Source organism: Fundulus heteroclitus, chromosome 16 (genome assembly GCF_011125445.2).
Source record: "Fundulus heteroclitus isolate FHET01 chromosome 16, MU-UCD_Fhet_4.1, whole genome shotgun sequence".
Lineage (NCBI taxonomy): Eukaryota > Metazoa > Chordata > Actinopteri > Cyprinodontiformes > Fundulidae > Fundulus > Fundulus heteroclitus.
This window is the reverse complement of record NC_046376.1, coordinates 34036532-34064450: the sequence shown is the minus strand read 5'-3', so window position 1 is coordinate 34064450 and position 27919 is coordinate 34036532. Positions and strand designations below refer to the sequence as shown.

The following is a 27919-nucleotide window of genomic DNA, read 5'->3' as shown; positions in this document are numbered from 1 at the left end:
GTTCTAACATGACAATATCAGTTTTACATGACATTAACAAGTGTCATCAAATACAATTAATTGAATATTTGTGTAATTAAGTGATGTTTTTTTTTTTTTAATCTTCGGCAGGCCAACGGAGGAGCCAATGGAGGAAGAGCCTGTCTTGTAAAGAGGAGCTCAAACCTTAAGCACACAAAAACACCTTCACCTCCTTCTAGCACCTCCTCGTTCTCCTTTTCCTGCTCCTCCACAGAGTGTGTATGTACACACACACACACACATACACCTAAGCAGTGGGGGACTGAATCGTTGTGGAGGACTCCCGATTGGCTGAGAACATCCAAACGAGGCAGGGTGAAAGCGAGTCCTGTACAAAAACGGGGACATCTGTTTTCTTCTGGTTTGCCCGTCAAAGGAGGCGCAGACGACTTGTTGGCATCTCCGTGGAAACCAAAGACGAGGAGCGTCAGCAAGGTTGCGTTTTCTGTACACCACCAGTACACGACATCACCGAACGTCGTCCGATCGTTCTGCTTTTCTATTTCCTAACTACTCCTCTGTTTCCACTGAGGGATGTTTACTGTGGAAATGAAGAAAAAAACAACTTTCATCCGGTCGAAGTGTCCGACGACAAGCTGACGACTGGTCTTCTTGTGTCTGTCGGTGAACACACGGAAGTCGCTCGTTTGAGGAGAAACCCAGTTTTACAAAGACCGGGGGAGCAAGAACTATAGGTGCCTTTTTTTCTGTCGGATAACACAAATTATTCAATCAAAATCCACACATCACTGCCAGTGCACCTCAGCCAACCAAACAGCCAACGAGGACTGGAGAAGCGGTCGATAGGGCACACATGGCCACACATACACTGCTGTTGCTTCAGTCGCTCAGTGTATCTCTGTTGTATACGCGTTTCATCATCTGAATGCCTTAGTTTTTCATCTTTTTTTGGACAAAGATGGGTAGAGGGGATCAGAAGAGCTCATAAGCTGTAATCTTTTCAGGTATTCCCAAAAGACTCTTCTGATGTTTCCTGAGAGTCGTCAGTACAAGTGGAAACGTTTGTTAAGGAGCTCATTTGAATGTTTGTAGTACAGTTAATGTAACATAGTGACTCTGAGGGAATGATCCCAGGATCAGCTCACCTTCTCTCAGAAACAAACATTATTATTGGTTTCACTTGTTTCCGTTGAAAGTCATGTGACCTGAGCCACATCCTTTCTTTCCTCTAAAGGGGACTTTGAATTGGGTCACTTTTTCGAACCCCCGCTCCCCTCCCCCCCTTTTTGTTTGTTTTTAAGTGTGTAACATTTCCGTTTTGGTGTAAATACCCTCCACCATCCCGTTGCACATGGCAACATCACAGCATATGTAGTGTGCTCTGTTTTTACTACATCTGTACATATGTGTATGTATAAATGACAGAATCCTTTCTCTTTTTGTAAGAAAAGCAAAAATAAGGTGTAAACAGTGTTTTATCCAATCAGATTAGATTTATGACTATATTCTATTGGAAGATCTGATGTCTATTGGCTATCGGACAGGAAGTTAGGGCACGGCGTGACGGCAGCCGCCGTCGGCGCAGCCTGCTTGTTTGTTTGTTTACAGATGCCAAGCGATGGTAGGATGTTGTATCTTTTCGGAGGAGAATGTTGCGCTCAGGTTCCCCTGGCAGGACCGCTGCTCTGTACTGCCCCCCTCAGGCAAGCAGCAGTAACCAGACAAAGGAGGCGTTCAAATCAAAGGTCATGACTGGTTTAATAGGTGGGTCCAGTGAATGTGGCATTGTATCCCAACAGACTTTCATGAGCATGGTCCGAAATCCCTGTAATTCACACAAGTTTATAAATTAGCTTAGGCTAACTCTAGCCTAACCCTTAAACCCTCTAGAGTGACCTTTGCCCTGATCCAGAAGGAGTTGATCATGTACGGCTGTCATTGAGTGGATTGTAGAATTGAATCAGCTGCAGTGGTCTGACATATCCTCTATACATTGTAGACAGACTTGCTGCAGTAAAAACTACAATATAAGCTGCAAAGTAGGGTTTGTGTCAATAAACTTCTAACAAACGATGTGTCATTTTTAAGTAGAACACATGGGCCTTTTTATTGCTCATTCCAATCGTTAGTACATGGGTAACACTTAACCAAGCATAGCTTTGTGAAATAGTCACTGATTGTCCAAAAGGTACAGAATGCAGAGGACTTATGATCGTGACCAGTTTAGGTTAGTTGAGGGCAGAATCAGCTGCTTTTGGAGGAAATGCCAGGGTGCCATTCCGTAGCCAACACGTCACTTTGGTTTTTAACATGAAGCATAATGTTGAATGCAAATGTTTTTCTCTAATTTTTTTTCAATAATTGAATACTTTAATTGCGAAAATGTTTCCAAATAACTTACTGACAACTTAGACCCTAGAATAGTAATATGGTTACAACTGTAACACTGAGCATAAATTCTGCATCCACTCACTGAATGAATATTCCTCTCCAAACATGGACCAGTACGTGCTGTTCGCTGATTTACAGTATTTATACAAACATTTCTAACTAAAATGTATATTATGGTCTCATTGTTTTCATCTAACAAAGGAAAAGCAGCAGCACAATATTCCACCCTTTGCTGTTCTCCTGTTGTTAGAGTAATGCAAGCGTAGCGGCTGATATTAGCTGGTTATCATTAGGGGCATCTGCTCTATCAGCCAGACTGAAATGGGCTGCTTGTAAGATGCCTAGTGCAGTTTTAAGACAGCGTTAGCTTGAATGATCCTGACATATCTCCCCACGTCTCTTTGAACGCACGTCGCTAGGACCTCCTGGAGAAGCATGCCTCCGTGTTGATGCTACTAGTTCAGCTGAACCACAGCTCAGAGAAACGCACTCTTCACCTCAGCCTCATAGGACGCAATAACAATGTGGTTTGTGATCAGTGATCTCTGGGCAGCCTACGGGCATCCGGTGAGAGTCTAGCGGACCCTAGAGGACAGGTACATAAAACCTACATCAGTCAGGCTTAGCGATTGTTCGGACAGTAGAGCGGACTGGGAGGTATGAATCCTACTTAAGAATGTTGAGTGGTGCTACTTTAATTTCCACACAATAACTGTTTTTCATGGCCTAAAATATTTCCAGATAATTAGTTTGAATTGTTTTCGTCGTAAGTGGAGGAGTAGCCTTCTTTCGGCGCAGCAAAAGATGGGTTAGGGAATGCAACGTGAAAAACGACGCGGATTTCTCGGGCCCTTTCACTGGCCTCTCATCTAAAGGACTTTCAGCTGTCAGAATGGCATGGATGGAAAAACGGGAAATCCATAAAAACCCTAAGACTTGCTTGATGCCAGGAAGTGGCTCCATGCTCAGATATACCAGTGTCTGGTATATCTGCATTCGCAAATTATTGTTGCCTAGTACAGGTCAAAAAGAAGGCGTTCTGTTGAACAGCACGTTAAAACATCCTTCCTTGTATGAAGCCATGATTTAAACAGACCAGTTCTGTCTTGCAGAAATGAGCAACTTCACAAACCGACAAGCTACATCATCCCCTGAAGATACAAGGCCTTATAGCTGGACCTATCTATTAACCAGTACTGTGTAAAAAAAAATAAAAAAACTTTATAGAGAGACATAAATAAGCTTACTGGTCGCAAGTCACATGAACTCACCTAACTGGAACCAGATGTGCAGTGCTGCAGCAGACACTTCTACATTTGGGTCACATCCACTTGAAGCAATATCAGAGCGATGGGACTTGAGCGACTGACGCATCCGACTTCAGTGTTTATGTGATAGCACAACAGAATGCAGCAGCACCTAAATCATTTGCGGGGGTCTCCCTGCCTTTACACGTGGTTGAGTGCTGTGTGTATCATCTATCAGGTGGGAGGGATTGATCTGACTGACCGATTTATTGATGGCTTTTCATGTCCTCAAATTTTTATTTTATTTTTGTACTAGGGTAAACACTAATGCAACTTCATCAAGCTGTCAGCCACTCATGTGGCGCCTGGCATGGTGGTCCGGGAACTGAAAAACTAAATTCCCCATCAAGTATGCAGGATACCATCATCAACACCAATGGTCGACTGAAGTTCAAATAAGCACAAAGGAATTCAAGGGATCATTTGGATCTTTAAGGTAAAGGTATTATCGGTAATAGTTCCCTTACCTGTAGCTGCCAGCTGACACGTCCCTGTGGATTTTATAGAAAAGTGAAGAAATGCTCTGTATGGTGGAAAGGTAAAAGCCAACCAGGAAATTGATTCCTGCCATTTCAAAGAGCTCCAACAAAAAAAGAGCTCATACATGTCAGATAATGTGTTATATTATCAGATATTAGACATCTCCACTTCAGCAAGAAACTTTAGCTGAGGTGGTTGCTTTGTCAACCAAACAACATATCACATGAAGTTACAATATCTAGGGCTGCTGGGTGCACCTATGTGGGTCATTTCCAAACAGCTACAAGAGTCGATTGATGAATCAGAGCAGATTGGGACCTCAAAATACATAACAGCTAACAAAAAAAACCAATAAAGGTTAACAGTCAGCTGGACCCATTTTAGCAGATTTTGCTATAAAGTCCAACTTGTAGTGAGAATCCTCTTATCTGTGTGACGCAGTTCCATTATTTATGGCCATTGACGGGGCCTTGCAATGACATTTCGATCAAATGCACATTGTGAATGTGCATTTGGCTGACAATGAAGTCATGTGTAAGTATGGCAGGTGAAATTGAATCTACGACTGTGGCCAAACAGTATACTGCCCAAAATTAGATTTACAGAGGCTGCCAGCTGTTTCAGCGCATTGTTAGGCTGCATGGATCACAAGACCTGCAAAAGGACCAGAACATGGCAACAATCCAAAGCTTTACACCATTTTTAGCAGACTTGGTGCAGACCGATGGGTTGACACAGATATCTTCAGCTATTCCATAACGTTGGCTTGTTCAGCTGAGAAAACCTAAAAATCTCTTGCGAAGGTGTAGTCCGTTTTCTCTGCAGATATAGCGCTGTGTCTGACAGATTTAAACATTTCAAGGCGGGCAGGTTTTAAATGACTGGCATGGTCAACCAGACTGTGAACCCTGTCTCAGTGCGTTAGCCATCCACCTCCATTCACTTTTATATAAAGTCACTGTGCCGTCTGGCTACCACAGGTAAGGGTCATTGATCACCACAGAACCTCCTTTCAGCAGTTGCAAACTCTTTCTTTTACGGCAACGCGGATGAGCAAGCAGCAATCATCACCGCATTCAGAGTCCTCCATACTGGGCCATTTTCTGCCTACACCTCATGGTTGTTAAAGGAACTGCATCGTGAAAGATTTTAAATACACCGTCTCCAGAGATCTCGTCGGCCACAACCTGAGACATTTCTAGACTGCTGCGTTTAAAAAAAAAAGCAGCTGTTTTCACCTTTTATTGGTTGTTTTACCCTGATACGGTGTATATTGTTTGGCTGTGACCAAAGCAACGGAGATCAAACTCCAACCGGACCTAAATGTGGTGATGGTTGCCGCTTGGTCGACACGTCGTGTACGCACGGCGCGTCCTTCAGCTCAGTGGTGATCAGGTTACCTTGTGGCAAAGGCATGATGCTGAGAGGAAGTGGGTTGACGGAAACTATTGTTTAATATTGTGAAGGCCTTTCACAGCTTTATGGAGGTCAGTCTCACACACTCTGACTCTTTTGCTACTTAAACTGATCCTGTATATTTCTTCACGTTTGATACTGTGGTGTAACTGTACTGTCCTATAAAGCCGTGTGGGGGTTGGGGGGGGGGGGGGGGCATTGGGACTTCCGGACTCATGGGTGGGAGCTTCATTCTCGATCTTCTTTCTCTCCCTCGGTTTTTTTTGGGGGGACACACGTTCTCTCCGATTCCTTTCTTTCTTCCAGTTCATCACTGAAGAGTTTTCAGAAGAGCATTTTTTTTTTTTTGTTTTTTTTTGTCGTTGCAGTTGTTGGAACGTATCACAAACACATTCCTGCATCCTCTCCGTCCGTGCTGTCGTTTCTGTTGCAGATGCTTTCCCGTCGCAACAGTTCTCGTCCAGTTCTCGCTGTCTCACGTGTAAATAAAGTGCATATTTGTGTACACATGTGCAATACACGCTACTCAAGCAATCTATTACTGTGACAAATGTTGATGATAATTGCTACTTTTTGAAAGTTTCAGCCTGTTTTTTGCTCCTTGTCCTGGTGTCCTGGTGAAGGATTATGTTGCCGGATCTTAAAAAAAAAAAAAAAAGGGAAGGTGACTATTGTGATTCTTCACTCTCAGTTTCAGGGGTTTGTGGACATTTTAATGAAGCCCTTTTGTGTTTAAACACTCACTGTAACATTGTGACGATCTTGATTTTTTTATTATTATTTTAAAGTGGGCTTGTTGTTAAATTTGTCTGGAAACTCAATAAAGCAATTCACGAAGCGCTGCCGTTGTCTGTGTGGCACGGTGTGGTAGATCTGCTGCGATGGAGGAGCTCTTCTTTTTTTTTTTTTTTTTTTTTTTTTTCCCCAGTGTCCTGTCTAGCAATGTGGCAATAAAAATTGATATCTTAATGCCAAATAGAGCTCGACAGATTTTACTTTCACAAGTGGAGCAAACAGCTTAGAGGAGCTCTTCTTAAAATGTCAGCCGAAAGTTAGCGTGAGGCAGATGTTCCCCTGCCAAATCTATACGTTTATCTCCTTAGTAATTGGTGGTCTGGAAGTTTATGGTCATTTATTAGTTTCCAAATCCAGAAATAAAATGTCATGTTAGGGTTATGAAGTGCTTTGAATTTGACTGAGTAAAAATATAGTATAAATACAATAAATAAGACTAAATTGTTCCTGTTTTAGGATAGTTAGGAATATCAAACAAATATCATATTATTTCTATTTGGTAAATGTCAGGTTAATTGATCAGTTTTTGTTCTTGCTGTCTTCAAATTCAGCAGTTTCCATACCTAAAGGTTACTATGACTAAGTATTTTGGGAAAACCTGGATGATGATTTTTATGGCTATATAAACTGCTAATAGGTTCACCACATCTGAGCTTTATGGAGTCCCACCTGTGGATGGCACACCTCAACCTGCCCCTAGTGGCACATCCTGGGAATATCAACTATGGGTACCAGAATGGATGGGATCAAATGCTGCAACATTTCTATGGAAGCAGCCTGGGTATGTTTAACCATATTGCTTAGGAAAGCAGACCTGTTGTTTCTTATAGATGAACAAGTTTTGGTGTGAAGTATGTTTCCCCCCTTAAGCTAAGGGGGGGGAAAAAAAGCAAAAAGACCTTATGAAGATGGCAGCTGAAACTGGTAAGAGTCATTATCCTCAATGAAATGAGTACTGCATGAACATAGGTTCACTCAGGGAGGAAGAAGTCATTCCAAATGCAACACAAAAAGCCAGATTATAAATGATTTTAAGGGGGAAACATATTCTGGCTCTATGTGAAAATGTGATCGGGCCCTTGTTAAACCATGAATTATTCATGATCAACATTATCGGTTCAGTTTCACTGGACCTGAATACTGCCAGACCTGTGGAATCATAAAGTTATGAGATCTGGAAAAAACAAAACAAAACAAAACAAAAAAACAGGACATCTGCCTAAATCTAAAGTAATTTAAGCACGGATGAGAAACAAACTAATGGATTTACCCACAAATGAAGAAAACAGCTGTAAAAACATCTCTCCCATGTCACAAAATATTCCAGACTGACAAACCTAAAGTGTTTATGTTTTCAGATCCTGTTTGAACGGGAGGAAAATTAAAAGCATTTCAAAATAAAATTGACTCCTGCCAACAGTCAAACGTGGTGATAAGGCACAAAGATCCAAGGCATGGGATCAAGTAAAAACTGAATATCTTGGTGTGGCCTAGTCAAAGCCTGAATTTAAATCCAAGTGGGATGCTGTCAGATGACCTTAAACAGACACTCTCACAACCCTGTAAGGTTACTGAATAAAAAAAGAAAAAGAAAAAAAAAAAGCCTGGAGAGAAGAATCGGCCAAAATTCCCAGTCAGACAAATAAAACCTAAACCTGATAAGTGGAACAACCACTCATGAAGTTCAGAAGGCAAATAGTTTTTCACATATGACCAGGTTAGCTTGAATAGATATTTTTCCCCCTTAACAAATTCAGTTATTTGAAAAACACATTTTGTTTGATATTAAAACGTGTGAGCGATGACATGAAACATTTAAGAGGTACAAAACAATGAACACATGATAGCAATATGGGGGAACATCCTTTATTAAAGCACAGTATTCAGTAAATCATTCCTCCACTAGTAATGGATAGGCTTACTGATTTATTTTATTTGAAGTTATGAAATAATTATAAAAAATTATAAAAAAGCAGTCAACTGAATCAATTCTCAATTTTTACCATTTTGTTTTTTTTTGCCAATTTCCTCCTCTGAGATCCAAAATGGAAACTGACAGTAAGATTTTATTAGCAGCGCTATAATATACGATATTACTTTCATTGAATAAATAAATATTTATAAAGACAAACATCTGAATCAGACCAGAATTTCTCAGCAGTGGTATTAAATTAGCTTCCACATAGAAGAAAAACTTTCCCTCCTGACAGCAGGCTGTGTGAGACTGTAGCCGACAGGAAGGCCACGCTCCTCCAGCAGACAGAGTAAACACCTGAACTCAGCTCCACAGCGCTAACTCTCCGGCTCATAGAGCTTGATGAGGTGCTGCGGTTCTGAGGGGAACCCAGTGAGCGGGCAGCGCCGGTTGGCCTTGACGTAGGCGTGAATGCAGCGGTAGCAGAAGACGAAGCCCGACGTGGACAGCGCCGTGGAGTTGGTGCGCAGCGTTCGGCACAGCGGGCAGTTCTTCTGGTCGCCGCGCTCCTCCTGCAGATGGAGCGGGGGTGGAGGCGCCGGCAGGGAGGTGACAGCCTTCACGGTGCTCTGGTTCTCCGAGGAGTACCACCACTCCAGGAACTGCAGGAAGAAGACGCCCACGGACAGGGAGCTGGAGAGGGAGAGCGCCACGCCCCGTGTGGCCTGAGACATCAGCCACCACGCTCTCTGCACCAGTCTGCAACCGCAGGGACAACAAAACCAGCTTAGCTTCAGGCAAACCGCTGCAACGCTTAAAGCAGATGCCACTTTAATCCAGCTGCCTCACAGGGTTCCAACATTTTACAATTAAAAGGAAAAGGGGAAGAAAAAAAACTACTTTTATCTCATTTTAAAAAATATGCATCGACTTTTCAAAGACGTTTCTCGGCTGAAGGAGGATAAATGGGTGCCGGATTAAATCCCTAGGATGGATGGATGGCTGCATGGAGCGACGCAGAGATGGGCGGATGAATGGAGAGACAAACGGGGATGTAGAGGGACAGACAGACGATTGATGGCTTGATGAATGAAAGGATGGACTGATGCAACCTTTCTAGAATCTGGTCTAGAAACAGAAACTTTTGTCACACTTTTCCAAACCTGGAAAGCATCTAATGATTCATTTCAACTAGAGCTGGACGATACATTGATTTAAATCGATTAATTTCAATTTAGAATTTTTTAACATTTCATTTCTGGAAAATCGGCATTTTATTTTGCCAAAGCACTCATTGAGCTTCCATGAAGAGAATAGCCACAATGCTAAATATATGTTGAGGAAAATATATTATTAAAACAACGATAAGAGGAAATTTTTAACCATAATATGAGGCACTTTAATTTATTCATTTGCTTCTTTTTTTAAGTGCGTCTGAAGCTACACGGGTGAAGTGAAGGCTGTTCTTAGCTCACTGTGTAATACCACTAACAGAATATTTATTTATAGTTTCATTATTTACAAAGTCAGGGCGGCCATCTTGTTTAACAAGCATGTTTCACAGCTGGTATTTAGTTGCAGTCTGATTCAGGTTGACTTCAAGATGAATGCTTGGAATAAAAGCAACTTTCTAAAATTTATTTTGATGAAACAAAAACAAGGAAAAAAAGATGAATTGGATTCGGTATAATAAAATCTGAGATTTTATTTTTAAGCCATATCACCCAGCCCTGATTTCAACACTTTTCCAGCCTGTGCAGTACTGACTCGTAAACCCCTGTATTCTAACATTAAAGTTACTTATTACTTGTGACCCCCCCCCCCCCAACCAGCTGCATACCTGCTGTTTCTCTCCTGCGACCATCAGTGTTAAAAAGCAGAGACACCTGACGTACCTGCCATCAGGCGGCGGCTGAGTGCCGCTGGGTTTCTGCTCCATCTCTCTGAGGTCCTGAGCGTTAAGCCGAGCCAGTCTGACGTCGGCCAACCACAGCAGGGGACCGTGCGTCCTGCTGACTCCGAAGACGTAAAGCAGCTGCTGGCAGAAGGTCCAGGCCCGCCAGGCCGAGCTGACGTACGGGTACGCTGCCACCGCCGCTCGGTACAGCCTCTGGTTCCTGCTCTGGGCCAGCCTGATGGAGAAGTCCTCCTCCTCCCTCTGCCGGGCCAGCGTGGCCTCCAGCTTGGCCCGCAGGTACGGCACCAGGCACAGGAGCAGCAGGGACCGCCAGCGGGACCCCCGCCGCAGCCCCAGGCCAGCGGGAAGGCCCCGCCCCTCGGGAAGGCCCCGCCCTACGCAGACCCTCTTCAGTCCGTAGAAGTTCTCTGAGAAGGAGGCGCCGCAGCGGGACAGGAAATGGTTCTGCAGGACCACGTCCAGCAGCAGGTAGAGCTCGTTGAAGTGTCTCCACAGGACGCCGAAGCGGGACGGGTTGGATTCAGCCAGAACCTGAGAGTTGAAGCAGCAGGGTAAGGAGAGAATGAAGGGCCCAGACATCCCAACGCCCCGGTGTGAACTGACACACAGCTGTGAGGGGTTCTACCGGAGGCTCACCTTGACCGCGTGTCTCAGCGCCGGTCGGACCGCGTCCATCAGAGACTCCTGAGCCAGAACTTCAAAGATGGACGGCTGCTCATTAACCGCCGTGGAGGTGAGGTGGGCCCCGGCCCCCGCCATGCCTACTGCGTGACATGTTAGAGACAAACAGACAGATGAGCCGCTTTAATCCTTAGAACGTTTTCAGAGTGACAGCAAAGAAGCCTTTATTCTATACCCGCTAAAAGATAAACTGCCACCTTATATAGGACATTTTTTGACCAATCTGTATAATCTTATTGAATTTGACTTTGGAAAGTGCCTTGAGATGACATGTTCCATGAATTGGCGCTATATAAATAAAATTTAATAGAACTGTCTGCATGTGGCCTTGCATGGTCCCAGTGAAAAAAAACCCTTTCTGTACGACTTCATCAGGATCTCACATTATTGATGAACCCTGACCCTCTTTTCTCTGTTTATCACCGGCTTCATTGAGATTTATTTTTTTGCCGTTCCATCAGGACCCAAAGAGCATTTTAATCAGGCTTTAAACATGGGACCTGCAACAACCAGACAGAAGAAAGGATGGACGAATGGAGAGAAGGAGAACAGAAGGAGAGACGGATGAGATTCCTCTGTAAGCAAACATTATTTAAACAGAAATATGACAATGGAAAAAGAAATAAAGGCCAGAAATGTAAATATTCTTTCCTACTCTACTTTCAAATTTCAGACTTGCCAGACTTCATGAGTTCGTGGGACCCTGGGATCTTTTAAACCACACTGTTTAAAACAGGCGTACAACAAAACCTCCCATCACTCTCATTAAGTTGATAGTGTGTGTAAATACAGTTAGAACATAAAGCTGGTATCAAATTTATATATATTTGATTTTTTTGCACAAACTCACCACATCATGAGAACCTCATACCAGTTCTGATGGGCTTGAGGATGTGTGATTGTTATAACCCCGCCCAGACTGAGTGTCATTGCTGATGTCTTCCCAGCTTGGCATTGCACTAGCACATAATACCTGTCTTATTACATTCTCTTTAATTTTCTAGTAAGGACCACAGATATCCCGTGACTGTTACTCAAATGCACTTTGGTGCATTAAAACCTGATTAGAATTTATTCAAATTTGCTTTAAAATGATCAGATTTTGAACAAGTGCAGGGGATTGAACTTATTTTTTTGGTTGTCATTTATTTTTTGGCTCTCGAGTGCTTCTGAGTTGACAATGTGGGCCCACAGGCCGAAAAGTTTGGACACCCTTTACTTGGACATTACCTTCTGGAACAAGTCTGTGTCCTTTCCAACCAGAAATTTCTTTAAACAAAAAGCGATTTAAAATCTAAATTTTGCACGTGTCCGATTCATTTTGGGCTTAGGAGGATGACGCGGTGGGTTACAGCCTGATTTTACTCTACAGCTGGAAAGTTCGGTTCGATCATTCATCCAGCGAAAGCTGTCTGGGTCAGCCACAGGAACCCACCTTCCTGTTGGCGCGTGCAGCAGCGTCACTCACGTCTCTTCACGCTGCGTCAGCAGCATCACGCGCTCATTCAACAACAGCTCGAGCTGCACGAGACATCGCAGGAAGAGCGCCGAGCCGCTGTTTGAATTTGTTCAGGAGTATCTCCAGCCTGCTACCACTACTGACCAAAGTCAGCGCAAAACAGACGACTGTCCCACCACTTCCTCCTTTTCTTCTTCTTCGTATTTTTGTAGGGGTTGACAAATAACAATTGGGTGCATTACCGCCACCAACCGGTAGGGAGTGGGAATCGGGACAGGAGTGCTCAAACAAAAACATAAATCCTTTAAACAAACCCAGTTACCATCAAAAAACACATTGGGTGGGGTGGGAGGAACTGCATCACCCGTTCAGCTTCTCTCCCATTGTTAACCTTCATTATCTATCTATCTATCTATCTATCTATCTATCTATCTATCTATCTATCTATCTATCTATCTATCTATCTATCTATCTATCTATCTATCTATCTATCTATCTATCTATCTATCTATCTATCTATCTATCTATCTATCTATCTATCTGTCTGCCTGCCTGCCTGCCTGCCTGCCTGTCAAACTTTATATCACACTATTACACACAACAAAGTGAAGTGTTTCACAGGTAAAACAAGCAATGGAATAGTAAAAGCAAGAGTGATAAAAATGTAATGTCATAGGATAAAATGAAAGAAAATAGACCAGTTGAACACAACAGGGACTCAGCGCAGTTGGCAATAATCAAATGTAGTCAAACAGTAAATGATTATGGTCTTTGCAATGCATGGCGATCTTTTCATCGTAACAGTAAGGAATTTACTTTCTTTTCAAATGTCCATCATTCCTACTCTCGTTTGGACTACTTCTTAATAAGCAGCTTGCTGTTGTCATCCTATTGCTGTCAGTGATCACGCTCCTGTTTCTTTAACCCTAATAAATATAGAGTAACCCCACAAAACAAAAACTGGAGATTTAATACAATATTGCTTACAGATAAAAAAATATATGAAATATTTTAAAGAAGAGTGGGCTTCATACTTTGAGTACAATGATCTACCAGGGACATCAGGATCTATTCTCTTGGAGACACATCATGTAATTACGAGATCCTGATCCTGTAATTAAGCTGTCTGATTTTATTTTTCTTTGGTGAATGCAATACGCTTCCGTATGATCGTCATCCTGGTTCAACATCCATTTCTTGGTAGATTTGGACTTTATTCAGACGATGGATTGAACTTGGGAGATTGTTTCATAACCTAATTATACTTTAAGCTACTTCTAACAACTTTTTGCATCAGCTGGGTTCCTTGGTCTTTAATGATGCCATTTGTTATTCTCTAATTGTTGTTCTCTAATGTCTTTTAGCAAACCTTTGAGGCCAGAAACAGAACCGCTGCTTATTTGCTGATTGATGTACTTGTATTATCAAGTCCAACGACCTCAAACGGCTTTACAGTCAGAGGAATGACAGACAGCCAGTCATTCACCCACTCACACTCTGACGGTGGTGAGCTATGCTAGTTGCCACAGCTGCCACAAGGCAGACTGACAGAGGCAAGGCTGCCATATATCAGCGCCACCTCTGACCACTGCCAGCAAACAATGCAGCTGAAGTCTCAGACTAAGAGCTGGGGATTGAACTTGCAACCTGCCGGTTACAGGACAATCTCCCTAACTCTTGAGCCACCGTCACTCACTGTGAGTGCTTAAGTCAATCTGAGAGGCGTTGCTGTAGAGAAATTAGACTTTATACTTTTATCTGTAAAACAAAATTTAGAGCCATGTATGATTTACTTTTACAAGACATTGTGTGAAGAAATAGCTCTAAAAACAAAAACAAAACAATAAAAATGAAGAAAAAAAGATTCCATGATGTGCCATGAAGAACGCAAACACACTGACTGTAAATGTTAGGTTGGCTTCCTTTATATAACATCAATTACGCAGAAACAGACAGATGGGACTGGAGCTCTGAAGAGGTATTAACGTGATTTAAGAGGGAGGGGAAAGAAGACCGAAAACCCATCACAGCACAGAGATCAGTAGATGACTGGAAGCATTTGGTGATTGAAGAGGATTAGTGGATTATTAACAAAGCTGTCTGCACTCAAAGCCTCCATCATAACATATATTTATCTTCAGTTGTTTTAACTCTGGTGTCTGTGCAGGTGCCTTCATCTCATTGTCCGTCAGCTGGTCGCAGGAACACAAAATGTGCGGGATCCAGCGTCAAGATGTTTGGACTCTTCAGCAGTAGGAGAGGTGAGTCCAACAGTTGTGAATTAAGCTGAAACCATCACTGGAATACAGTCTGTTTCCGTTTAGTTCAGCTCACGCTGGTCAGGAAAGACAACTGGAGCGAAGATCTTTGTATTCCGGGATGTTTCCTGGTAAGCAATTATTGTGTGGTAATCGTTTTACCTCAACACAATGCAGATATGTATGTTTATAAACCAAAACACGTTTCTTGTGAATTATGAGAGCTGGGCTGGATGATAATTCATTTACAATATATATCAATCAATAGATTTGTGGTTCAATAGAAAAGAAAGGGGCCAATAAAAAGTTAAATAGAATAACAGTTTTCCTTCCTTTTGCATTCTGGCCTATCATGTAAGGTAATACTAAAGTCTTTACATCCTTCCAACCAATTACTAACACAAACCCAGGAAAGCTCCTTGACCAAGCTTCAAAGAGTTCAGAGAGCACATGTTCTTTTCTTCCTTTTTTTAAGAGTTTAAGTTTGGTAGGCTATGTTTGAATTCAGTGTTCTTTATTTAAAAATAGGTAAATAAACAACAGCATAAAATGGTCAGAGCTGCTTTTAATATATGTGTTTAGAATTTTTTGATAATTATCGATCAATCTGATTTGTATTTTATCAATATGATTTTTTTCTATATCATCCAGCCCCAATGAGATATAATAATTTCTTCAAATTCAGATTTTATATACATTTTCTTAGTATTTAGTAGAATTGCCCTTCAAACTGTACACCTTGGGTCCAATGTTTTGGGCGTCCTCCCACAAGTTTCTCACAACTTTGCCAGTTCCTCCTGACAGAACTGGTGTAACTGAACCGGTCAGCTTTGTAGGTTGTCTGGCTCCTACACACCTTAGCAGCTGGACCTTCAGATGTTCTGAGGGACTGAGAGCAGTTCTTTGTGACGGTCAGTCTGAAACAAAGACTTTTGTGTCCTTAGTAACCAATTTAGTTGTATGATTAGGGTCTTTGTCTTTTATGAGGACTAATTTTTGCCCAAGCTTTAACCTCCTAGCTCATGTCTAGAGATGATTCTTCGGTATTTCTACTTTCTTCATTAAGTGCACTAGTCCTGCAGCAAAGAAGCTTCACATGTTGTTTTGCTTGAGTTCTGGGGTTGATGTGCACATTTCCCACCAAAACATCTTCATCTTCGTTACATTGAACCTGTCTGCTGAACACTATCCTGGCTGGACATTCACACGCTTTCTATGCTTTCACATAACTGAGTGAGGAACAGGACAGCTTCAGCTTTGTGGAGGTCCACAGTTCTTTTACTGGTATCTAGGATGATTTTTGTTTATTTTATCATGATGTCCCATGAGGAGGATGTGTGTTCGAGTTGTTGCCTTAGAACACATTTACAGGTGTGGGTCTGTCGACCTCTACATGTTGTGAATTAACCCATCAGAGTCGTACAGAGCCACGACCGCATCATCGGGACTTTGCCAGATTGTTTAAAAGTATGATATTATCAGTGCATGTAAATTTCTGAATCTGAAGAAAGTATTGCAGACATTTCCCCCAAAAATCTGTCTCTTATTATTTTTTAATGTTGCAAATAGAAGATAGTTTTGGTTATCCTAAGTGACCTAAAACAGGAGATGTTTAATCAGATTTAATGTCAGACAGTGAGAGAGTAATGGATGTATGTGTATCTATCATTAAACCCTTAAAACCCTTACCTTAAAATTGAAAATCATGAACACCTGATAAAACAACTGTTAGATGAATTAAAACTAATTTTAGTAGTTATAGAGGTAGTTTATGATACACGTGTCCTGGTTAATGAAGCGAAGCATAGTGAAATATATGACATGTTTCAACATGGTTTTCTTCTATGGTTTCCTTTACTGCTGTTGCGAAGCATTTTGTATTGCGACAAACCATCAGTTCTAAATCTCCTTTACATAAATGAGGGGCAAATAACAGAAAAGCACTCAAGATAAAATAACTTTGAGCCATAATGAAGACAAGCATTATGGGATCTTTTACTATATGGACTTTTGTTAGCTACTAACTCACTCAGGAAAGTGTGCTCTGACAAAGCCTCTGCTATTTCAGCTCGGTAATTCCTGGTCCACGCATTTGTATTATGAACAACCTGTTGGGGATTATCCTTTAATCAAAAAGCTGCTCTGTGGATTTATTTACATATCAAAGGTTGACTAAGGGTTACTAGAACTGGAGATCTGGCCAAATGACATCATTAAAAGTTTGCATACACTCATCATCAGCATTTAAGAATATTGATTTAAAAGATGTCTTTGTTGATGATTGCACCATCAACAACTTCAAATAATGTTACAAGCCAGAATTGAGAGAAAAACATTAAATTAACTGATTCACAGAGGTTCTAAATAGTACCACAGTTTAACTGTGAGAAAATTGTTCAAAAAACACATAGTGAATGGAAAACTGAATGAATTGTAAAATATGACCTAAAACAGAATATAAAGATATCTATGCAGCTCCTGGACAGCCTGCATTAAACCTTTCTGTATTCCTTAAAACTCAACGTACATAACAAAATGTATTTAAAGGTAGAGTGGACAATTTTCCCGTAAAATGTAGGTAAGAAACGTCCCTTTTTGAATTACCTGCTCTACCGCTCCTCTGGTTGATCGCATGAAAGAATCTTCCAAATCCACTCTGGTCTTATTTCTTTCTTCTGAGGCTTTCCTCTTCTTTTCATAAACTTGTAAGACAGTTTGCTTCTTGCGTCTCTTAGCCAAGTACACAGTGAGAGCATGTAATCCCCAAAAAGTACACCAAAGTTTCTAGCTGTAATGTGACAAAATATGAAAAAGTTCTAGAGGTGTGAAATATTTAGCAAGGTGCTGCACATCTTTCAAAACTGTTATTGGTATAAATGTAAACCTTGTTGTAAAATCCCTGTTTTTTTTGCATTTTTTTCCACAGTTGTGTCGAGACGGACTACAACGCTGAGAGGAGAAAACATGAGATGTAAACGAGCAAACTTAGTTTCATTTTTCACTCTAACTCCCTCTCCAGTTTCCTCTCCCTCTGGATAGTTGTCCCCAGAAATATGAACATTCTTTTGTCTTGCATCATCGCCATCATTTGTTCCGTTCATCTCCTTGGGACACTAAGCTCTCGCGTGTGCCCACACCACTGCATTTGCTATAAGCATGCTGACCTGGTGGACTGCCGCGATGGCAGATTTCAACACGTACCCAGGGGCCTCCCTCATGGCACGTGGCTGCTGGAGCTAGGAGGGAACAATCTGAGCATCATAGGAACCAGAGTCTTCACTGGGCTGTGGTCCTTGAGGGTTCTGGTGCTGACCAACAGTCAGATCCAAGAAATTCAACCCCAGGTAGGTAGAAGAGAGTTGACTGGAACATGGCTAAAAGCAGATATTTACATTCAATGTGTGTATCCAAAAAGATACACAGCAACCTTTCTGACACCGTTCGACATGTAATTTAGCCAAACTGTTGCTAGGATATCAAAACTATTTACATGTTTGAGGCCTGAAAAATGAAAGAGAGAATTTTCTTAAATTTATCTAAGTTCGCAGGTTTACTGACATACTAATATTTCTATGCCGCCTTATGTTTCAAAAGAGACAAAGAAATCTAGGACTATGTCATGGCTTTGGTAAGCTGCTGAGAAATCTATTGACAACATCTGAGGTTTAAATAGGTAGCATCATGTTGTGGGTGTAATGTGTCGTAGGCTCAACAGGTGCACTTCAGAAAATATGAAGACGAACATCATGAAGATGAACATAATTTGGAAATATTAAAACAAGACATCTTAAATTCCTTTTAAAGTAAGGGCCGCATGTATAGCAGTACTCTGAAGATTCATAGGCGAGTAAGCAACTTCAGCACAAATAGGATTTCAAAATTGACCCTAAACATTTCACTAAATTAGTCACTAAATGGTACAAGGAAAATAAAGTTGTTGTCTTGGAGTGACCGTCACAAAACCCTTATCAAAGTCTGAAAACTGGTGGGCCGAGGGGCAAAGGTATGTGTGAAGAAGACTGTCTACACACACGGCTCAGTTCTACCGGTTGTCTCAGTAGGAATGGGCCAAAAACTGGTTGGAGGGACTTGAAAACGTTGTAAATGGAGAGTGATTCCTTAAACAAATGCACTTTAAATATTGAGCTAGAAGTGCCTGTGCAGATTCTCAGTTACCCGGCTCATCGCCACAGCAAACAGGCTTAAATCGGAGTGTGAGCCACCAGAATTGACAAAGACTCCTGGATAGATGTCGAAAAGTTTTCAAAAACTGAGCGAAAGTCTGGTTGCCTCCGATTTACTAAGCTAGAAGCAGATAATCTTCAGGGTTCATGTAAATAATAAAAAAAAATTTATCAAGAATATTGTTAGTAAGAAATAGAGTTGAAAGCAAACTGAACTGGGTTTGGACGTCTTATGAGCTGCTCCATCTGATATTCAGTGACATAGAGAAGTCATTCGTTAAGCTGTAAGAAGTCTTTTATCTTTGTGTTCACAGGCTTTTTTCTCTTTATCCTTCCTGGAAAAGTTGGATCTCAGCTGGAATCAGTTAATGACTCTCCCTGTGGACTTCTCATCCAGCCTGCCTGCTCTCAAGGAGCTGCGCCTGGAGCACAACAACTTACATCACATATCTGGATTCAGGTACCTGTCTGAGTTTTACAAAGACACAGAGGGTTATTAAGGGTTTCAAACTTGCACAGAAAACATGCAAACACCACAAATTGCAATGCATTTTATTTTGATTTTATGTAACTGAGCAACACAGAGTAATGCATAACTGTAAAATGGGAGAAAAATGATACGTGGGTTTCCATCCATCCATCATCTTTACCCACTAACCCTAGACAGCTGTATTTATAAATATGTATTTTAAAATACATATTTATAAAGTGGGATGTGCATTTATATTTAGCCCCATTATTCTGATACCCTTAATAAAATCCTGCCCATTGCTAGGATTGGAGGGCCGATTCGTTTTTCAAGGCACTTTAGTCAGTAAAGGCTCCAAGCGTTTAAGTTCAAAGAGAATAACAGATTTCTATGGCTAACACTTTCTGTGTTGAGCGATACAATGAAGAGATAATGACGACGTTTCCGATTTCTTGTATTGTCTGAATTATTTCAGAATCTCACCATCATTTCTGTTTTTGATCTTTAAGCTTGGAGTATTTGGACAACATGGAAAAGTTGGACCTCAGTTTTAACCAGCTGGTGTCTGTTGGCCCCGGTGTGTTCAGGGGCCTCTCTAGGCTGAGACAGCTCTATCTACACAACAACAGACTGAGTGTGGTGGAGCAGGGCAGCCTCGATATGCTGCCTGGACTTGAGGTAAATACAGCTAATGATGTGTGTCATTATCTAGGGGTTCTGTTGTAAATGGAGATTGGGTTTTAAAATAATAATTGCATAGAAGCATTCCTTAGTACCTGTCAGAATGAGTTCCATGACATAACAATGACCGTTCACCCAATTTGTCTGTCCTGAGTAGAAAGAATGATGCTAGGAAGTAAGAGAGTAAAATGGACTGAAACAAGTACAGATCCTAGGTGGACCTCTTATCTGATGATGACGAAAACACGTTGCTGTGAACATTTGTGCCTGTGTGTCTGTTAAGGTGCTCCAGCTGAGCAACAACAACATCTCCCAGATAGACACTGATGCTCTGGCTCCTCTCTATAGTCTGGCCGTTCTCAATCTGGAAGGAAACAACTTGCATCACCTGAAGTTTAAGACCTTCATCAGTCTTCATACCACAGCAACACACATCCAGCTTTCAGGTCAGCTAAACTTTTTTATTAAAAGGTTGTTCTTTGGCCATTTGACCTCTATTTGTAAATCGTTTGACTGGAAGAGAGGCACAAAAAAATACAGGCCGGGTTAAGGGTCAAAAGTGGGACAGCTGTGTCAGGAACTTGTCAGCTTGTGTACATGTTGCACTGGTGCTACATAAAGTCCCTTAAAAGATGATCATTTAAGGGACTTTAGTGCTACATGGTCCCTCACACATTTCCTACACAGTTAATATTTAACTTATTAAAACTAACACTGTTGGCATCTACCTTTTGCATTAAACCAGGTTAGTTGTGCCTGGAAGTTGAAACTGACTGTTAGCAATCCACAAAGATAAAAATTGACTTTTACAATCTTAACACAACTTAAATCACTAGAACTGTTTTTACTAGCCTTTAAACTAAATATAAATTCTTTACAAACCCGGAGATTGGAACATATAGCACATGCCCACAATATATAAAAAACCAAAAAGACAAATATAAGTCCAGTGAATTTTGAGGGAAAGTAGAATGTTCCTGTATCTTTCTCATCTTTGTTTTTTACCATGGCAGGCAACCCGTGGAGCTGCGACTGTGAGCTGCATCGTGTCTTCAGCAAGATCTTACATGTCCGTCACCTGCATATCGACGACTATCGGAATGTGACCTGCATGGACCCTCCACAGCTGGTGGGGGCTTCACTGGCCTGGGTGGACAGCCAGCTCTGCATCGCAGAGACGGCCACTGTCCTCGTCATCACCGTCACCGTGCTGGTGACCGTGATGGCAGCTGTGGTGATGGCAGAGAGAAACAGGAAGAAAAGCCGTGGGAAGAATTGGGATACTGACTCACAAAGTCCCCCATCTTAAAAAAAACAAAACTGTTTCACAACTGGCAGTTTTCCCACATCAGATTTCAGTCCTGAGAACTAATGGGGTAACACAGTGACAGTCATGATCACTCACCAACTCTGGCTGGATAACTGAAATCTTTTCTTAAGTAAGGTTAGGTACGGTAGAAAGTCCAGTTCAGTAAATTGTACAGCTTATTTACTCAGCTAACAGGCCTGTACCTGGCATTGGCTGCCTTTAAGTTCACTGGTCTTGTGTTGTCTAATGTTTAAAAGAAGGTTACCAATACAAATGTGTTATACAAGATTTGTGGACACTGCTGCTTGTGGTTAATGATTTGCATTTCCTGCAGCTTTATGACAGCATTGTCTGTCAGATTTCCTTCTAATTAAAAAAGTGGAATAATGACATGGAATCCAAAGCAAGAGTACTGCACAGTGGGCAGAGGAAAAAAAGACAGAACCCTATTGAGGTATTATTGTTAAGCTAGATGTTTTATTGATCATAAATGATAATATGTACGGTACGGGTATTTGGGACTGAACACCCATCAACCCTAAGAAAAGAAAGATAGGCTCTATCTGAGCAGCTAAAACAGCAAAATATTGCCTCTGAAGATATCCAGAATTTGGTTTAAATAAGATTTGAAATTAAAGCTGAAATATACTGATGGTGTACTTAACTATGTTGGAAGAAACAAACTCCTGTGCCACTTTTCATGCCTAGTGAAAGTGTTCATATCTTTACAATCTTGTTCCATATTTTATCATATTTCAACTACTGTTCAATATCTTGTGGAATATCTGGCATTTTTGCACTCATGGAGACCTAGATTTTGCCCTCTTTCTTGAAAAATAGCTCACTCTCAGTCAAATTGGATGGAAAGCACCTATGAACCTTTCTAACACATTTATTCATTTACAGTTCTGTAAAAGAAATTATCTTTTTTTTCTCTGTCTAGCTATATTAAGTACATAAAGTTCTTTAATGTACCATGGCAACACTGTGTAAACCATTTCATGTATTTCAGGGGTCCCCAACATGGGGCCGGCGGGCACCAAGTAGCCCCCGAGGACCACATGTGGAGCCCAGGAGCCTGTTCTAACAGAAGCACAATTCACCAGTGAGCTGCATCTAAAACTTTAATTTCATTCCGTTACTCATCCTGTTTATTCACATTTGGATTTATATAGATTTAAAAACAATAATTTCTATAACAAAGCATGAAAAATGTGTTTATTTTACAGAAAGTTAAGGTGAATTCTGACTCTTCTAGTTCAAAGGTCAGTACTGGTAGCCCTTCACAATAGCAACGAAGCAGCTCTCAGATTCAAAAAGGTTTCTGACTCCTGCTGTAATTGATATAGCTACATATGTAAATTCTCCAAAGACTTTATAATGTCAGCTTTTTGTAAGGGCTTGTTTTATCAGGCCAGATCTGCCTCCTCAGTAAAAGGGTTGGATACGGTAATGACATGTGGCACTACCTAGTTGCCTACACCATGATTGGCTACAACCATATTTGGAAAACTAAAATGTTTTTATTTAGATGGGTTAACAGAAACAAAACCCTCATGTTTTTAATGGATTTTTGTCATTGTTCACAGGGCCTGAAATACACATCAATTTTGTGATGTTTTGAGACAAATTCAAGACACTACAATGGCACATGCATGTATCTTAACCATTCCATTGCTTCTTCTATGTTTCTTTGTACTTTTGATATTCTCAAATATTTAGAATATGTAACAAAATCTGTAACAAATTTGACCTGTATTACATAATTTATCATAATTTCCTTATTCATCATTTATTCAACTCTGGCCACCTTCCCATACCTGCTAAAGGAAAGCATTCCCACAGCGTGATGCTGCCATCTCCATGTTTCACAGTTGGTTGGTGGATTTAGGGCAAAATGCAGGGGTAGTTTTTAATCTCACATAGTTTTCTGTAGGCCACAAAGTTTAATTTTGATTTTATCTCACATAAGGATCTTCTTTAACTTAAAGAAGATGACCGTAGATTCAATTCAATTCAATTCAATTTTATTTATATAGCGCCAAATCATGAAACATGTCATCTCAAGGCACTTTACAAAATCAAGTTCAATCATATTATACAGACTGGGTCAGATTATACAGATTGGTCCAAAATGTCCTATATAAGGAAACCAGTTGATTGCATCAAAGTCCCGACAAGCAGCATTCACTCCTAAGGAACCGTAGAGCCACATGGAGAGTCGTCTGCATTGTACATGGCTTTGCTGCAATCCCTCATACTGAGCAAGCATGAAGCGACAGTGGGAAGAAAAACCACCCATTAACGGGAAGGAAAAACCTCCGGCAGAACCGGGCTCAGTATGAACGGTCATCTGCCTCGACCGACTGGGGGTTACAGAAGACAGAGCAGAGACACAACAAGAGAAACAAAAAAGCACAGAAGCATGTGACAAGAAGCAGAAGCAAGATGACTTGTGAAAATCCTACATTTCCAGATTACAGGTTGAACAGTGCTTTTTACAATGTTAACAGCTTTGGATGATGTTTTATGACCCAACTCTGCTTTAAACCTCTCCACAACGTTATGCCTAAACTGTCTGCCGTGTTCCTTGGTCATCGTGATGCTGTTTGTTCATTAATATCCTCTGAGGCCGTCACACAACAAATGTATTTATACTGAGATTAAATGACAAATAACTGGACTCTCTGTTTATAAATGCACGACATACTTTTGACATTTTTATTGTAAAATAAAATAAAACCATACATCAATTTCTGTGTTGGTCTTTCATGTCAAATCCCTATAAAACAATGTGATAAAATATGAAAATGTTTCATCAGTATGGGAGGGCTGGAGACAGGAATCACTATGGAGCTGTCATAGCACAAAAGAAGCATCATAGATAGAGTTTTAGGTTCTTTATGCCCTTATTTTAAAAATGAACAGAACAGTCTGGAATGATGAGGATTTGGAAGAGATTAATTTACATGGACTGATTGATGGCAATGATTTACACTCAAACTGAGGGATGAAAGTTGGAATTATCATCTTTATGGATTACATTTACAGTAAATATGGCTACTTTTCCTTCTCTGAATCATCTTCAGATAAAATTTACGTTTAGCTAGCCAAGAAAGGCAGATCAAAATTAAATCTCGCTGAATGATAAATTGCTGCATTGCACATGCCCATAGGGCTTTTTCCTGTGTTGTCTGGCATGAAACAAGAGTGTTCAAAGTCTTTTAACCATACAATGTTATTATGGCTCAATAATATACCAACTGTTTCTTCCTTTCCATTTATTGTCTTCAAATGAGGTATAACCAAGGTGGCGCATCAAGAAGAAATGAATCACCCGGAGAACAGAAGAACATGACAGGGGGCAAAGATCAAAGCAGATTTATGTTGTCTTAAAGCAAATCCAATACTAAAACCTTATAGCAATTGAAATAGTAATTGCTATTTATTAAACCTAAGAACCATCAAGTTGGTTTCTTTATGTGTGTTTTAAGAAGCCAAAGTTTACTTTTCTCGGGAATGGAGGTAGGAGGCTGTGCACCAACAGTGATCTTTCTTTATGAAACATGTAGAGAACTTAACATGTAAAGTAATAAGAGCAAAAACCAATACGTGATCAGCAAAAATCTTTGACCAATTTATGTGAAGACCATGAAGACCCAGATTTTGGGCCTGATCAGTATTCACTAGCTGAAGAATCTCAAGTTGTGTGCTAACTCTTGATAACTCCTCCTTTGGTCCAAATATTGCTACTTCGATTTTGTGTTTATTCAGCTGTAGAAATTTTTTGACACAAAAAAGTCCCTGTCCTTTAAGTAGGATTTAAACCAGTTGAGAGCTGTAGCAGAGAGGCCGACCCAGTTCTCCAGGCGTTCTAACAGAATGGAGTGATCGACAGTATCAAATGCTGCACTGAGGTCCAATAGTACCAGCACGGTGGTTCTTCCACAGTCTGTATTTATATGGATGTCATTAAACACCTTGATCAGGGCGGTCTCTGCACTGTGGTGAGAACGGAAGCCAGACTGGAAAACATCAAATCGGCTGGTCGTTGTTAAGAAGGTGTTTAATTGTTGAAATACAGCTTTTTCAATAATCTTACTGATAAAGGGGAGGTTTGAGATTGGCCTGTAGTTCTGCACAAATAGTTTGATAATTGCTGTTTTTAGGGACGAGGGAAATATACCTGAAGAAGGGACGGGTTTATTATCTGAGTCAAATCAGACGTTATGATAGCAGGAAGAGGAATTTAGCTGGTGTGTGATTTCTTCTTTGCCTTGTAGATTATCTGGCAGAATATGGACATTTTGTCAAACTCTGTTCTATCTGGAGACAGCTTTGGTTCTGAACTTGATATGCATGTACAGACTGCTCCTCTAATTTTTTGGATTTCCTCAGTACAGATGTTGGTAATGTTTTCCTGAGCCGTCTTTAAATGCACCATAAGCGAAGTCTCAACTTTGTAGTCCTTCACAGTGCGTGCGAGCGCGCGCGTGTGTGTCAGGACGTCCAACAAACCAGCAAGAGCTGGCCGAAAACTTTAAATAGTTTTTATTCCAAAAACAAACAAACATGTAAGTTGAATAATGCTGGTGCGTGCAGATATGTTAGCTAAATGATGACTCATTAATTATTGCCAGTATATCATGTTAAGCCAGTGAACAAGAATACTATTGTTACCTTTGTGTTGCATGTGGAAGCAGGAATACGTCACGGCATTTTTCTTTATCTGGATAAATTTTGCACATCTGTTACATTTAACTAAAACGTGTAAATGCGGATGTTAGATTTGTATCACATTCTATGTTTATGTCAATAAATGAAATGGTGTGGTCTATAATCCTGTTACCTTGTCACTCCCATTTCATACTGTGTGATATGTAATGATCTGCTCGCTGTCAGCAGCAGAGAGCCTCCCACCAGTAAACAGCATCCCAATCAACATTTTTTAGGAGTGATTCATGTTGCAATATACTTTATAACAACAAATATAAATGCAAGTACAGCATTTATTTGTTCTGTCAACCATGTAATGCTTTCCTGTGTTTTTTTTTCTGAGACCAAGGTCCATAAACACAAGGTTGAGTATGGTGTAGTTGACCTGGACATGCCTGGGGGGGGGGCGTGCTCCAATGGCGCAGGGGTCGTGTACACAACCCATGTACGGAGGCCTTAGTCCTTGGCGTGGCTGACCTGGGTTCGATTCCGGCCTGTGGTCCTCTCGCGCATGTCTTCCCTTTCTCTCAAACCCCTTTCCTGTCTAACCTGACGCCGCCAGATAGATTTGCTCCGCATATCCATCTGGAAACCTTCTGTTGAAGTAATTTTGGGAAGGGGCGAAAATACTGGTCAGCTGATTGGCCTATGTTGGTGATAGACGGGCCAAATGAACCAATCAGATCAACGAAGCATATGACGTACTCGTCAACATGCTTCGTCGTCGCTCGTAACAGAGCGACGACGAAAACACAACCACAAGCCAAGCTACTCTTGCTGCTGCAGGTAAAGGCTCGTTAGCTCAGCAAAGAAATACTCTGTAATTCCGATAAAACTTGCTCGATAGCCACGCTAACGCTAGTTTCATCGGCTGAAGCCGCCATGTTGTTTAGACTGCACTGTCGCGCTTCTCGTTGCGTCACACCTCAACCCGCCTCAAAGCCAACGCTGATTGGACGTTCGTTTGGTGAACGGCTCCAAATTTTCTTTAACGGAAAGTAGCCAGACTGATCTGCGAGTGAAACCTTGAAAGCTCGCGAGATCAGGATGGTCTCACGAGGCTATTTCCTGTCAGCCTGCTTTGTAAAAAACTGAGCTACTAGTGCTACAAAAAAACAATGTAAAAAAGAAATGCCTGCGCAGAGTCCTGACCTCAGCCCGATAGAACACATTTTGGATGAGTTAGGAGACCTCAGGGCCAGAGTCTTCTCTTCCAACATCAGCGTATGACCTCACAAATACACTTCAGGAAGAATGGTGAAAAAAAGCTCATAAACACACTGAAATAAATCCCTCCTGACAGCCTTCGTAGAAGAGTTGAAACTGCTATGGCTGCAAAGGATGAACCAATATCATATTGAACTCTATAGATTAAGAATGGGATCTCACTTAAGTTAATATATGAGTCAAGGCAGGTGAGCGAATACTTTTGGAAATGTAGTGTTTGATGAAGCTTGATTAATAAGGGGTTTACATGTGAGAAGGAGAATTTTAAACACTATTCAGGGTTTATGTTGATAGTTACAGTTATTCTAATTTTGAGTAGAGCAGTTAATTATCGTAAATTTAAGCTACTGCTCCATTATGTTCTATGCCATGACCATCCATATTTTTTGTGACAGGAAAAAAAAATCTAAATCAGCCATATCTTGTAGGTGAGGGTAATAGTAGCTTTTTGCTCAGCCATGTGACTAGAAGAGCACAGAAGAAAAGTTTGGAATATTGTTGCTCACCACTAATCTATGCTACAATGGCAGGAGAAAACTGCAGTCACTCTGGTAGTTTTTGATTCTAACATCTTATTAAATCTGCTTCTAACTGTACAATTGGTATTCGGAACATTTTAGCTATCATCAAACTGTAACCAGAACTGTCCTAAACCCAGTAGATGTTCTTTGTATGTGAATTTGTATGTGTGGCTGTGTGGCTGTGTTGGAAATGACTTAGTTAAACAGGTT

The 27919-nt window shown here is 41.0% G+C and overlaps 3 protein-coding genes across 7 annotated transcripts in view; 2 read left to right on the top strand and 1 right to left on the bottom strand.

Moving 5' to 3' along the window:
* hdac5 (histone deacetylase 5) overlaps positions 1-6417 on the top strand; it is an 89696-nt gene extending 83279 nt beyond the window's left edge. For all 4 annotated transcript variants that reach the window (XM_012861085.3, XM_021315775.2, XM_021315772.2 and 1 more), the window contains one exon: positions 112-6417. In XM_012861085.3, the coding sequence (XP_012716539.2) occupies positions 112-151 (40 nt within the window). In that variant the 3' untranslated portion in view covers positions 152-6417. The remainder of the gene's footprint in view (positions 1-111) is intronic.
* Positions 6418-8223: 1806 nt separating this feature from the next.
* pex12 (peroxisomal biogenesis factor 12) lies at positions 8224-12109 on the bottom strand. The gene is made up of 4 exons (XM_036148539.1): positions 11041-12109; positions 10841-10973; positions 10182-10735; positions 8224-9045 (listed from the first exon to the last, which is right to left on the bottom strand). Exons 2-4 carry the CDS (start codon positions 10961-10963, stop codon positions 8664-8666), a joined length of 1059 nt encoding a protein of 352 aa, XP_036004432.1. The 5' UTR covers positions 10964-10973; positions 11041-12109; the 3' UTR covers positions 8224-8663.
* Positions 12110-14313: 2204 nt separating this feature from the next.
* Positions 14314-22421, top strand: LOC105925333 (phospholipase A2 inhibitor). 2 transcript variants are annotated; one of them, XM_036148538.1, is made up of 6 exons: positions 14314-14605; positions 17529-17946; positions 19131-19246; positions 19765-19933; positions 20220-20382; positions 20950-22421. In XM_036148538.1, the coding sequence occupies exons 2-6, from the start codon at positions 17656-17658 to the stop codon at positions 21243-21245; spliced, it is 1035 nt and encodes a 344-aa protein (XP_036004431.1). In that variant the 5' UTR covers positions 14314-14605; positions 17529-17655; the 3' UTR covers positions 21246-22421. The 2 variants fall into 2 exon arrangements, with proteins under 2 accessions (XP_036004431.1, XP_036004430.1); XM_036148537.1 differs by having other exon boundaries at positions 14318-14605; positions 19101-19246.
* The last annotated feature ends 5498 nt before the right edge of the window (positions 22422-27919 follow it).

Bases quoted from the DNA above. Each gene is read 5' to 3' on its own strand.
- pex12 (XM_036148539.1), bottom strand. From the start codon at position 10,963: ATGGCGGGGGCCGGGGCCCACCTCACCTCCACGGCGGTTAATGAGCAG. The intron at 10,736-10,840 runs GTGAGCCTCCGG...TTCAACTCTCAG, and splicing joins CGCTGAGACACGCGGTCAAG to GTTCTGGCTGAATCCAACCC. The intron at 9,046-10,181 runs GTACGTCAGGTG...CTGCGGTTGCAG, and splicing joins CAGCCGCCGCCTGATGGCAG to ACTGGTGCAGAGAGCGTGGT.
- LOC105925333 (XM_036148537.1), top strand. From the start codon at position 17,656: ATGAACATTCTTTTGTCTTGCATCATCGCCATCATTTGTTCCGTTCAT. The intron at 17,947-19,100 runs GTAGGTAGAAGA...TTGTGTTCACAG, and splicing joins TCCAAGAAATTCAACCCCAG to GCTTTTTTCTCTTTATCCTT. The intron at 19,934-20,219 runs GTAAATACAGCT...GTGTCTGTTAAG, and splicing joins ATATGCTGCCTGGACTTGAG to GTGCTCCAGCTGAGCAACAA.